Source organism: Benincasa hispida, unplaced genomic scaffold (assembly GCF_027475165.1).
Source record: "Benincasa hispida cultivar pf3 unplaced genomic scaffold, pf3_genome.v1.1 HicScf1030, whole genome shotgun sequence".
In the NCBI taxonomy this organism is placed as follows: domain Eukaryota; kingdom Viridiplantae; phylum Streptophyta; class Magnoliopsida; order Cucurbitales; family Cucurbitaceae; genus Benincasa; species Benincasa hispida.
The window spans coordinates 9,591-23,776 of NW_028325335.1; the positions used below are offsets into that span (position 1 = coordinate 9,591).

General features: G+C 35.9%; 1 protein-coding gene across 1 annotated transcript; it reads left to right on the forward strand.

Moving 5' to 3' along the window:
• The first annotated feature begins 3,394 nt into the window (after positions 1–3,394).
• LOC150031639 (ABC transporter F family member 3-like) lies at positions 3,395–13,983 on the forward strand. The gene is made up of 14 exons (XM_090308821.1): positions 3,395–3,850; positions 4,128–4,343; positions 4,603–4,792; positions 6,088–6,296; positions 6,394–6,534; positions 7,092–7,220; positions 7,313–7,414; positions 7,541–7,687; positions 8,892–8,954; positions 9,162–9,208; positions 9,313–9,372; positions 11,995–12,077; positions 12,284–12,378; positions 13,744–13,983. Exons 1-14 carry the CDS (start codon positions 3,647–3,649, stop codon positions 13,966–13,968), a joined length of 1,911 nt encoding a protein of 636 aa, XP_090164947.1. The 5' UTR covers positions 3,395–3,646; the 3' UTR covers positions 13,969–13,983.
• The last annotated feature ends 203 nt before the right edge of the window (positions 13,984–14,186 follow it).

Genomic DNA, 14,186 nt, shown 5'->3' on the forward strand with positions numbered 1-14,186 from the left:
AGGATAAGGGGGGAAGCCCCTAAATTGAAGGCTTCGCTCGCTCACTTTAACGTCGTTTATACGACAATGAAGCTTCACGGTATGGAAATTTTACTTGTTTGTTGAAACTACTCTTCACTCAACCATGTATTTACATCTTGCCTGTCCCAGGATGCTTTGATGGAGTTAGAGAGTATTTCTTCTAAGATCCGGTCAGGAGGTATTGAAATGGAGGGTGGCAAAGTGGCAAGCTGGTTGGATCATGAAGCACACCTGAGGTTTTGGGCAGACTCTCACTTCTTTATTGACTACGTGCTTGGATAGTATAAAGAATACAAGCCAGCGTGGATGGATGTTGACTTCGAATTTGGGCTGATCAACATCAAACAACATTGGCTTTGCTGGCCATCAATTTAGAGAGGTGCACAATCTTTGTATTTGACTCAATGCCGAACTACATCAATAGCGACATACTTGATGGTTATCTCAAGTAGCAAGCACACACTCAACGGTAAACCATTTTGCACGTAATATTTGAACATTAATGTTTCTAAGGGTTATTGTTGATATTGCTTGGGAGCACAGGATCTCGATGCAATTAAACTCCATAAAAGTACATGTCCGTTAACGAAGATCAACCAACCCCCCCAAATATCCATTGTCTACATTAATTATATGTTATCTACCAGGAAAACACGATATGTTCTAGACATCAATTTAGATTTCTTAAGAACATCATTGCGTAATCAGTTATAATGTTTGTGCATACCATTGCATGTATACGTTGGACATAAAACCAACCTTGTAACCACTCGCGGATATGCTCTAATAGCTTCATGATTGGTAGTTCTCGTGCATCTTTCAATACTCCATTGAGGCATTCTACTATATTTTTCGTCATCTTGTCATACCTACAATTGACTTGATATACCCTTGCCCACTGTTGTAATCCAACCTCCTCAAGATAGGCCGTCACACCCAAATATTGATGGAGCTTAGCCTAATACATCTTAAACTCAGACATTCTATAAACTTTTGTTGCTAGGTAGAAGTGTGGGATTGTGTCCTTATTTCTGAATTTGTCAACCAAATTGTTCTGAATATGGTATATACATAGAGCATGAAATGCATCAGGGAATATACTTGCAACAGCCTTTGCAATTGAGATGTGGCGATATGATATAATCACTCAATTCAGAACATCTCTTATTGAAGCCTTCAAATGAGTAATGAACCAAATCTAGGATACATCGTTCTCACCATCTACAATACTGAAGGCGATAGGATATATGTTATTATTGCCATCGATACACGTTCTTATTAACAATACACCTTTGTATTTCTCGTGCAAATGGGTCTCATCGACAACGATTACCGGGCGGATGTAGTTAAAAAAACCCCTGATACACGGACCAAGTGTCATGAAGACGTACTTAAAGTATTGCCCAACCTCTACTTCAACCTCAAATATCGTACCTGGATTTGCAAGCTTAAGTGCCTCGCCATATGCCCTAAAATTAGCATATGATCCTTCCAACAACCCTCGTGTGAACACCAATTTGTACTTTTTAGTGCGATAAGCCTGCCTGTAACTTATGTTCACTCCGTAATCTCGTCGGACGTCCTTAATTATATCCCTCAGATGGTATGTTCGACCAACTTATTCGTATTTGGACTTGATTAAGTGTCCAATAACCCAACTTTTTGCTTGTCGATGATTACCCATTCTTATTTCAAGAGAACATGTATGTTCGCTTGGATATTTCGTCACTTTGAAGGAATCACTTTCTTTCATTTTTTTCCACACGGACCCTCCACTTGCATTCCTCCACCGAACACTGGATAGTTAGCTAGCTCTTTGTTGATTTTTTTACACAATAGTCAAAGTTCTTTCTTATTGCAAACATCAATAATTTAACTGACAAATCATATTTTGAAAATAAATTTTGACCAACCTTTATATCCTCGTCATTCAAACAGTCATGAGGTATTGTGATGAGGTCGTCATACGATGGGACCTTTGATGGTCTGGGTATATCTACAAATGGTTGGGTTGGAATGGTGGAATGCATTTAAATCGAAGGCATCACAACTTGTGGGATGAAAGTAGGTGGGGTTGGAACATGGATGTAAGGTGTTGGAGAAGTTTATGGTCCTAAAGTTGTCCATATCCATGTTCGGTATCGAATTGTGAAGTACACCTGGGTTCATTGTTGTGACTAAACCAAGTTTCACTTCGGTCACCTCCAAAGTTACATGGTTCAATATGACCATCCAATGAAGACATGGTGTGAATATTACGTGTTGAAATGGTTGCAAATCCACAGTTTTGATTGGTGGAAATGGGTTGATTGGCTGGATTGCAATGCTGGTACACATTGTCTGTGTGTACTCAATGACTTTCATAAGGTATAACTGATACAAATAACGACATCTGGGATGCATCACTGCCTTCTAAAAAAAAGCTAAGGTCTTCATCGCTGATCATGTCGATTGGGGGAGCTGGGACCAATAAATTGTAACAATATTTGATGTGTATATCAAACATATTTAGATCGATATTTAGTTGTTGGTGCATCATACTCATTAATTCACTTACTGTTATATCATTTATGACTTTCAGATCTTTCATATGACCTCCAACATAATTCCTCCCGGACTCATCCTAATCCCCACCAAATTGTACAAAGATGTGAAGTAGTGTCATCGATCTACAATAGGATAAGCAAATCTTAAGCAAATATTGTAATTTATGACCACCGTTTATATATATATATATACACAATCGTATACTAAGTTATAATCGATCATATACTAAGTTATAAACAATCATGTAGTAATAAACTTTCGTGTAGTACTGTATAGACGATCTTTCAGAAATTTTATTTCTTAAAAGGATTTAAATACAGTACTACACGATCGTTTATAAATTATTACAAGATCGTTTATAACTTAGTATACGATCGTCTAGTAATTTATGACCGACCGTTTATATTGTAATGAATGATTGTGTATATATTACTATATGATTGTTCATTTAATGTTAAACAATACTTATTATGAAAGCGATTTGGGAAAAGAAATATTGTAGAATATCACTTACATTCTCTCCTTTCTGAATCTGACGATGAAAGCAATCAACAAAGATGTTAGACTAAAACTTTGAGAGAACACTCTGAAAGAACAATGGGAGAATTTCGTGGGGAGTTCAATAGAAAGTGAATACTAAGAGTACCTTCTATTCTGTTCATACTAATGTATTGTTATTTAATGCTATTGGTAGAATATTAACAGGAAATAAATACTTTGGTAGAATATTGGTGAATACACATTTAATTATTGAAAGAATATGGAAGACTTTGATCTAAAGGCTTTTTTAAATTGGAGTAATTTTGGAATTTCGCTGGAGTAAAATGTCAGCTATAGAAAAGAGTTTTTAGGAAGAGTTTTTGGTTTTGGCCCTTTTGTGAATTTTTAAGGTTGAAGGGAAACTCCAATATCCATAGCCGTCTTGGTGGGTGGCTTCTCGCGTTCATAAATCGAACAGCTGCTGGAGTTTGAAGGCCGACGAGTCTCCTGCCGAAGGAGGGCAAATAGCGGCAAAGCACTAGATTCAGCAGCCAATCTTCATCTGCTCAAGAGCCCCACTCAATTTTGGGTTCTCGAGATGGCGGAGGTGGCGAGCTCAGTGGTGCACGAGGTCCTTGGACACAGAACACAGGACGTGGATCAGCCCATCATCGACTACATCGTCAATGTTCTAGCGGATGAGGATTTCGAGTTCGGCGAGGATGGCGAAGGAGCTTTTGACGCTCTTGGTGAGCTCCTTGTTGGTGCCGGCTGCGTTTCCGACTTTGCCGAGTGCCGCACGGTTAGTTGAGCAGTGGTTTGTTTGATCAAGCAATTACCTTGTCCATAGAACGAAGGAAAAGTGAGATAAATATGTTCAAAATTCTAATGCATTTTGGATTATGTGGTTGAAGGAAACACTTCATCTATAAAGGTTAATTAAGAATTCAATATAGCTATCTGCCTTGAGATAATAATTTCCACCAAATAATGGTTACTTCGATGGTTATCATGTTGGTAACTTGAAACGTTTGTATCTTTGAAAATATATATTGATCTGACACCTGGGAATTATGCAGGTTTGTAGTAAAATCTCAGAAAAGTTTGGGAAGCATGGACTGGTCAAGACTAAACCAACCGTGCGCAGTCTTGTAACACCCATGAGAATGAATGAAGGAATGGATGAAGAGGAGGTTCCAAAGAAGAAGCCTGAAGTTACTGATGGTCCTGTACTGACTGAGCGTGACCGATTAAAACTAGAGAGGAGAAAGAGGAAGGAGGAACGTCAAAGAGAGGTGAAGAATTACTGATGTTTTATGGTTACCTTTTCAAATATGTTATTGCTACTTTTTAAAGAATATTATGTCATTACTACTCTGAAATATTTGCTAGCCATGGGCAACACAGATTGATTTATTCATTATACTGCCAGATGAGAAAATAATAAAAATAAAAACAAAAGGGTGTAGAACCTTTTCACTTGGACTGGATTTTCTAAATGGTCGAATAGATTGATTCCTTAACTAGCTTCCAATGCTTTCTTTCTTTCATCAGGCGCAATACCAAATGCATTTAGCTGAAATGGAAGCAGCCAGGGCAGGAATGCCTGTAGTATGTGTTAATCACAACAGTGGCTCTGGACCTGCAGTCAAAGATATTCATATGGAGAATTTCAATATTTCTGTTGGTGGTCGTGATCTCATTGTGGATGGTACAGTCACACTATCATTTGGAAGGCATTATGGTGAGTTTAGTTTTTCCACTCTGTTTGGTTGGATATATATGTAACGCCAAAAGGTAGAAAAGTTACTTGAAAGAAATTTCTGCATCTCAACTGCTGTTAAATAAACACGTGAAAAACAAAACCAAAATGAAAACAAAAATTTCAGATTTTTTAGAAAACAAGGACAGGGAGAACTGAGAATTTTAAAAAGCTGGACATACTAGTTGCTTCGATGTGGTTTGGTTTCATTTCTCAGGTTTTTTGCACACACACACTAAAGAACAGGCCCTTTGAATAAGACAGGATCTTAAGCCCATTAACACCCATGATGTTACACCACTAAAGGCCTTGTCACCCTTACCATCTTTGCTGCAATCAGATTTCTCATAGATGATGGTGGGTTGCAAGTTGATTGGCTCTCTCTGATGCCTTAGGTTGATCACTTTTTTTTTTTTTTTTTTTTTTTTTTTTTGTGGTATAAGATAGTTTGATCACTTTGTGGTTCCTACGTTTGCCCTTTTAGTGGGTTGGAATGATGCATAAGTCCATAACTTCAACAATGAAGAGATGCTTTATAGATTAATGCTACTCACCAACCTGTTTTTCTTAGTAGGATCTTCATTATCTAGAAAGGAGGCTTTGTTTGGGGGAGGATTAAGATATTGGGAAAGGAGGTTTTCCTTAAAGGAAATCATTTCTTACCCTGATTGGCATTTGGTTTTGGGGTATTGGTATTAAGCCACTTCTGATGATATTTTGTCTACTCGAAAGATGTAAATGTAAGCTTCACTTTTAGATTATTTAAAAATTTTGTCGTTGAGGGGAGGAATGATACTGTAGCTGTCAAGCAAGCAAGCTCCAACATATGTGAAAGCAGAAAGAGTTTTATTTAATGGTTTTGGTTATCCTAGCTCTACTACCTCTTTCAATGGTAAAAGGATTTCTTTTCAACATAGCAGATTAATGGTTGTTTCCATTTTCAGAAAAAAAACATACTAATGGTTGTAGTTCATGCCATTGAAGGGAGGGGACGATCAAGTGTTGGTGGCATGGAGAACTGGGAGGGAGGCATGTGGTGAGATTTCAGTTGAGGATGAGGTAGATGCCAGTGTTGAGGGTGGGGAGAAGAGGCGAGAGGGGGAGCATCATTAGAAAAGAGAAAAATGTTATCTGACCAAGAAAGTTGAAAACCTACAAATTCACCAGTAATTTAAATGCAAGCATTATTTGCACATACACACTCACTCAAATCATTTGTAATTAGTAACTATCTTGGAGGATATTAATGTACTAGAATCCACGGTCTCTGAGTGCAGGTCTTATAGGCAGAAATGGTACAGGGAAAACGACTTTTCTTAGGTATATGGCTATGCATGCCATTGATGGTATTCCTAAGAATTGCCAGATATTACATGTAGAGCAGGAAGTTGTTGGTGATGATACTTCAGCATTGCAATGTGTTTTAAATTCAGATATTGAAAGAACCCAACTTTTGGGAGAGGAAGCTCGTCTTCTAGCCCTACAGGTTAATAAATATCTCTTTTGAGTGTTGGGTTTTGCTTTTATGGTTCCCTCCATTTTCTTTCAATGGATTGATGTAATTAAATTCTAATTTTTTGAAGAGAGAGGTGGAGTTTGATGATGGAAAAAGCAATGCAGCTATTGACAAAGATGGGATTGCTCAAAGACTTGAAGAGATATACAAAAGACTTGAGTTTATTGATGCCTACTCTGCAGAGGCACGTGCTGCTTCCATTCTTGCGGTGAGTGCAAGACATTTGCCTTTATGCGTCCCTCAAGGAACTTCTCATCAATTGGACCATTCCCCCACCTTGGTTGAGTGCATAGATCAGCTCCTGTGCACCTGTTAATAAATTCAAGAAAAGATTTTCTGTACCAACGTGATTAAGGCTACTCTTTTGTTGATTTGATTGAAATAAAACGAAGAATGTTCGATGATAGTTGTAGAGATTGGGTCATTTCTTTCCTCATGCTAGGTTCCGTGCTTCTTCAACTTGTTATGTAACCATAGCCCTTTTTCAACTATTTCTAGCTGTAGTAGTTGTTCTAAGCTTGGCGTCTGGGCTATTTTATGCAATTAATTCTTGGTGGAAAGGTTTGCTGTAAATCACCTTTGTATCTTCTTCTTCTTTTCTTCTCTCTCTCTCCTTTTTTCTTTTTCTTTTTATTGTCTTGTATGTTCTAATTATATATTTAGGGCTTCCTGTCTTTGACTTACTTGCTTCCTTGTACAGTGATACACTGTGCGTGTAAATTTGCATATTTGTCTTAACTGATGCATCTTTTGAATCCTTTTAAGGGCCTGAGTTTCTCCCCAGAAATGCAGCGGAAAGCAACCAAAACGTTTTCCGGAGGTTGGAGAATGCGTATTGCTCTTGCACGTGCATTGTTCATAGAGCCGGATTTGTTGCTACTTGATGAACCCACAGTATGTGGTGCATCTTAATTTTCAATGTGGAAGCAACCCCTCCGAACCTTTTTTCAATGTTTCAATTATTTTGTCATCTTTTCCTTGCACAGAACCATCTTGATCTTCATGCTGTTCTTTGGTTGGAATCCTACCTTGTGAAATGGCCTAAAACATTCATAGTTGTTTCTCATGCTAGAGAATTTTTGAACACGGTAAAGTTGTTCCTTTACCTTATTTCTTGCTTTACATCTTAAAACACTACTTTTGGTTTTCAATATTACTTGCTTTCAGATAACCAACCAACCAACCTTATTTTTTATATATTTTTTCTTTTTTAGGTAGTCACAGACATCCTTCATCTTCAAGGGCAAAAATTAACGACCTATAAAGGTAACTATGATACATTTGAGAGAACAAGAGAAGAGCAACTTAAGAACCAACAGAAAGCATTTGAGGCAAACGAACGGACACGATCGCATATGCAGGTCCCATAGACATGACAGCTCGATTGACTCTCTTCTATCTCTTGATATTTTTTAATTTTCTACAATTGCGATGGTTTCTAACTGCATGGCTATATGGATAGCTTATGTCGTTAAAAGTCTGCTTATTTCTAATTTACCACATAATGCTGCTTTGAACAAACTTCCGTGTGCAAGCATGCTTCTTTCTCTCTGTGTGTAACAATTGATGAAAAACAACTTCTATTGAGAAAAATAAAGGATGCACAGGCATAAAAAGAAACTAAACCTATAAAAGGGAGCACCCTAAAGGAAGGGGCTCTAATCAAGCAAATTAAGTCCTAACGAACAATTACAGGAGAAATTCATCATTGGTACCCCAAGAGAAACATATAACCTAATTAAGGACCCAACATCATTAGTATCCCTCTCCACTCCTCTTCGTGAATTCTAATTCAATAATACATTTTTTTTAAACTCTAAAGGTAGTTTCTTAGTTTGCTGTTACTTTATATCAATAAAATCTTAAAAGGTAAAAGGCTATTGAGGTTAACCACATAAAAACTTCCGGTGGTTGAGTTCTAACCTAGATATATATGTGTGTGTGTATTTAAAAAATTAATATTTAAAATAAACAATGATTCAGAGAATGTTATAGGGGAATATAGAAATTTGGATCTTATTATGCCAGACACCAGTCGTCATAAGATGAGATTTGCTTTGCCTGATAGTGTTTTCCATCTCTGTGGACCCAGTTTTTGTTCATTGCTTTTGCTCACCACTTCATCTTTTCATACGAATTTCTTGATCTGGCTTTTTTTGTTTGTTTGTTCGTTTATTATTTAGACTTTTTCATTTTTTTTAAAGAAGGATGTGATAGCGGCTATCTTCTTCCATTATTAAATAGAGGCCTGCTTGAATTGAATGAATTTTGTGCTAAACTGATTCATTTACTTGGTTCTTTCAGCTAATGTTCTTCCTTTTTCAATCGATTCTTCACTTTGTCGGCTTGTCTTAACATTGTGTTCAAAGATTTGTGCATGGTACCCGGAAATGAATGTGTTGAATTATGAACTTTTCTTGACCTTATTTACTCTGTTTGACCACCTACTAAAATATACTTCTTTTTTCTTTTTCTCATTTATGACTCGTGAGATGTCTGCTCTGCCGATTGTTTGAAGAATGATATTAACCTTTGTAATTCCTGAATGTATATTTTACACTGCAGTCGTTTATCGATAAGTTCAGATACAATGCAAAGAGGGCATCTCTTGTTCAATCAAGGATCAAGGTACTCTACCTTTGAATTTGAAGGGTTTAATGTGAGATCATCACTACTTCGTTTATTACTTTTTAGGTTCATGACCTCCGAAGGTGGACTGTTATGCATTGATTTACCAATAAACTTTATCATTTTAAAATTCCGAGGAATTCTTATGGTATATTGAAGTTAACAACATCTCGTGCTTTAATAGTTTCTGACTCTAATCTCTCTCAGGCTTTAGAGCGAATTGGTCATGTGGATGAAGTTATAAATGATCCAGAGTACGTATTAATTTCAATTAGCGATCAACTTACTAGAGCAATGAATTTTTTTCTCTCTTTTTAACGATGGCCGTAATGTAAGTAACCGACTTTCTGAACTCCAGCTACAAATTTGAGTTCCCAACTCCAGATGACAGGCCAGGCCCTCCTATAATAAGTTTCAGGTCAGATAGTTTATGCTGCCTATTGTTGACCTTTGACATTAATTTGTCAAGTTATGGCACTGTTAAACTGCATCCATTTATTATTCTTGTTCAATGTACCAATCGAAAGCATTACACTATTACTTTTGATTATATTTCTAGATGACTCTTATGTGTTGGCTACATCTTCACTCTCAGAAGGAGGAAGGATTATATTTAAAGTTGATTTTGAGAAAGCCTGAAAGGCTTTGGGTGGAAATAGTGATCTTGGATATGGAACTATATAGGTCAGTTAATTTATCTATATTAGTTACAAGGAGATTGGGAGGTAAGATTTTGCTATCTAGAGGCCTTAGGCAAGTAGACCCTCTCTCTCTCGCTCTTCCATTTCCATTTTCTTCGAGTAATCTATGATTGGAATTTCTTCTAGTTGCCCTTTTTTTTTAGGGAATAATACCTTTTTGGTCTCTAGGTTTTATCTCTAGTTTCTATTTCATCCTTAGGTTTTAAAATGTACACATTTAGTCCTTAGGTTTTGGGGTTTTGTTTCAATTTAGTCCCTTAGTTTCAAAATTCTACAATTTTACCCTTGAGATTTGAGTTTTGTTTCAATTTGGTCACTGGTTTTCAAGATTTTACATTTTTAATCTTAATTTTTCATTAAATACTCACTCTCAATAATTGACATCGATTTCTATTAATTAATTAAAAATAATCATGAAGTGAAATTTTAAATTTAATTTTATAAGTGATAAAAGTAGTGAAACTTAATTATAATTCTTTTGACAGTTTTAAATTTATTAACATAAATTAACTCTAAAGACGGAAAGTGGGTATTTAGTGAAAAAGTCGAGGTTAAAAGTGTAAATCTTGAAACACAGGGACCAAATTGAAGCAAAACTCAAATGTCAAAGGTAAAATTGTAGCATTTTGAAACTTAGGGACTAAATTGAAACCAAACTCAAAACTTAAGGACTAAATGTGTAACATTTTGAAACCTTGGGACTAAATAGAAATTAGACCCAAAACCTAGGGACCAAAAAGGTATTTTTCCCTTTTTATATTTATTATTATTGATATTAGTTTTGAAATATTTTGCTGGAGAAAGCTCACAGGTTTCTGAGAGGACTGGTGGGTTGGGGAATCTTCCTTGTGTGCTTTATTTTCTTGTCTCTATCACATTTTTGATAAGATATTTCATTCAGTTACTCCTTCTTCAGATCCCATTTATGTGCTTTTTGGCCTTCCGTTGGGATCCTTTTGAGAGAGAGACCTCGAATGTGTTGTCCTTGCCTAGCATTATGTCCTCCATAACGATCAGCTTAGTTTGGGGAGAAGAAGTGTTAAGGTTTGGACTCCTAGTTGTGTTACCGACTCCATTTGGATGCACCTACTTTTTTCCCTCTTTGGAAGAGTAAAATTCCTAACAAAACCAAATTCTTGGGGCAGGTTTTACTTGGTAGAATTAATTCCTTGAACTGTATTTACAGAAAATCTCCAAGGTCTCCTTTACTGTTAGGCCCACAATGGTTTTTTTTTAGGAGGCATGAGGAGGGTTATCGATCACTTGTTGTGGGGATGCCAATTTGCTCATGCTTCGTGGAGGAAATGCATGATTTTGTTTGGGTTATGATTGGCTTGACTCCTGAGGCAAGGGTTGCGATGTACTGATGAGGAGGCGCTCCTTAATCCCTTCTTTGGAGATCACAGAACTTTGTGGCAGTCGTGTTTCTCTACTATGTTCTCAGAAGTTTGGCTAGAGAAAAATAGTAGAATTTTTAGGTGGGGTTGAGAGATCGTGGAGGTGGTCTAAGAGATTGCTAGGTTTAAAATGTCCTTATGAGCTTCTGTTATCCGGCCTTTTTGTAGTTATGAGCTTGATTTGATTCTCTTCGGTTAGAGACATTTTCTGTGGTTAATGGGTAGACTCCTCTCTTTGTGGGCTATGTTTGCTTTATGCCCTTATAGATTCTTTCTTTTTTCTCAATGAAACTTGGTGTCTTACTGGAGAAAAATCTTTACTATACTCTATAGGAGTCCTGCAGAGGAACATGTTAGTCTGTGGAAGTTCCATTTAATTAAATGGAAAATGAAGTCCCGCACTTGAATGCTAAAAATATAAACAGTTAGGTACTGTTGGTGGTTGAACTTGAAAATTTTCAAAATTCTGATTGTATCTGCTACTGGAGTCAATCTAATACCCAATCCTAGAAATGTGATTGAATTCTTGAACCTGTGTATGGTTATTTCCCCTCATGCATCTTAGAAGATTAGAAAATTATAGAAGAGGAATCAATAACAGGCCGGGTGTTGGGTATTAGATATTAGGGTACCCAACATTTCTAGTTGTCCGGGGCCCGGATGCTCGTGACCTTTGAAATTTGACATCCTTGGTCAATTATGTTTGTTTTGCAAGAAATTTAATGAGGATGCTCGGGAGTGCTGGTATAACTATGTTTGTTTTGAGAATTTCTGCATATGAGACATTAAAATTACATGCAATGACAAAATGTTCGAACGCTTGTGTGATCTTATGCAGCTTAATGAGATATGAGATGGTGTAATTATCCTTGCTTAGAAAATTGTTGCATATAAGTAAATATTTTTTAAAATCCTTTTAATGTCTCTTCTTCGTGACTGCAGTGATGCATCATTTGGCTATCCAGGTGGACCCATATTGTTTAAGAATCTGAATTTTGGGATTGATCTTGATAGTCGAATAGCAAGTAAGGGAATCTGAATTTTAGATTGTTTCACATGTCTAGGACTTTTGGGTTGTTCAGTATTTAAAGCTGTTGAAATTCTGCTTCTGTGTCTTTGCTTTCATGTTCCTATTATTTATATGCCCCTGTTATTTTAAATTCTAGCATTTGATATGTTCTATATCATAGCTGCACCAAACTTCTCATTAGTTTTCCAAATTCTTCTGCAGTGGTTGGTCCAAATGGCATTGGTAAATCTACCATACTCAAATTAATTGCAGGGGAACTTCAACCTACCTCTGGAACGGTTTTTCGTTCAGCTAAGGTACTTTTTCCTTGGGTTTCAGTGGTGGCTGCTATTGAAAAGAGTAAATGTTGATGCTTTTAAGTGAAATAATTAACTTTGATGCTTCTATGTCATATTTAAATACCACCCTGCCCTTTGATTTTTATTGGAGACTTTAGATAAGATTCTACTCTTTTATTGATGTTTACTCAATTTCATACTCGAGTATTCTTCTAGCGGAAGAAGCATCTATATACTGATAATGCATAAGTCTCCAACTTGTCTAGATAAGATAGCCTTACAACTCAGATGTTTTTTGTGTGTGTGCACAGATGCACGCATATGCGTTCTGTTTTCTTGTGTGTTTATACTTCCATTTTCAAATTTTTGAAAACTTTCTTGGCCTCGAGTGCTAATTTAATCATTTAAAATTTTAATAGAACGGAATGGGGCTTTGATATTTCAACTTTTATGGTAATGGAACTATGGTATAATTCATTTATACATTTTTTCGTCATTAATGTTTGGACATTACAGGGCTGTTCTTTTACCCTAAATTATTCTTAAATAAGTTACTTTACGCACTCATTTATTTTCAATGCACCCCAAATGGTGTCATTTTTCTGTCACTTCTCCCCTTAAGGTGATAGAGTGCTTGTCACTTTTGTGTGCCTCCGACAAAAATAGGTTAAATTACAAGTTTAATCTCTGATTTTTAGCTTCGTGTCTATTCGGTCCAGCAACTTTAAAAAGTGTTTAATACGTTTTAGAACTTTCAATATTGTTGTCCTGAACTTTAAAAGTGTGTAATGAGTTCTTAAACTCACAATTTTGTGTCCAATAGATCCTTAAGTTTTTAATTTTGTGTCAAATAGGTTCTTGACCTATCCAACATTTTTTAAAATTCATGGACAAATTAGGCACAAAACGAAAAATTTAAGACCGAAAAGTTTAGGGTCTTATTAGAAATGAAATTCAATTTTATATTGATTAAATCAATAAATGTATTAAAATTTTGAATATATCAATGACTTATTGGACATTCTTAAATTTGGAGTCTTGTTAAACACAAAATAATAAGTACAAGGATCAATTGGACATTTTTTAATGTACAAAGAGCAAATAAAATACAAACTCCTAAAAATATCGATAAAAATTATAAGATAAAGTTATTTATAATGTTTTCAAGATGGTTGCATGTCATCAATAATGATGTGCAAGAGCCATCTATATTAGTGCTGCGGTATCATTGCACTCTTTTCCATTCTTTGGCTTTTGGATCTGCAGTAATGACTTTTGAGTTTTGAGGATTAAGTTAAAAATGCAGAGAAAATTATATATATAGTTTGTTTCGAAAATGTTATAAATTTCATGGATATGTGTTGACTAATTTATTGTCTACAGGTTCGAATAGCTGTCTTTAGTCAGCACCATGTTGATGGGTTAGACTTGTCTTCAAATCCACTTCTGTACATGATGCGTTGCTTCCCAGTGAGTTCATTTCTCACGTCTATCTTATTTTCTATTGGTTGTTTTTCTTTTTATACAGACAATATTTTAAGTAACATTTATATCATGAAAAGGTTTGATTACAAATTAGTAAATTTGATGTACTATATTCAGTATTGATTCTAGCTTCCTGATGGACTTTGACCTTCTTGATACTTTTCTCTATAAAAAAAAAATTGGTCATGCTCCAGCACCCTCTATTCTCTATGTATAATGGTTTAAGCATTGTGAGAAATAGCTATACTACAAATTTGCTTGGCAAATTTCCTAGTCATCCCTTTTCCTGGAGCTGAAACCTTGCTTTTGGTGATATTCGACTCATTTAGTTTGCAATGTAA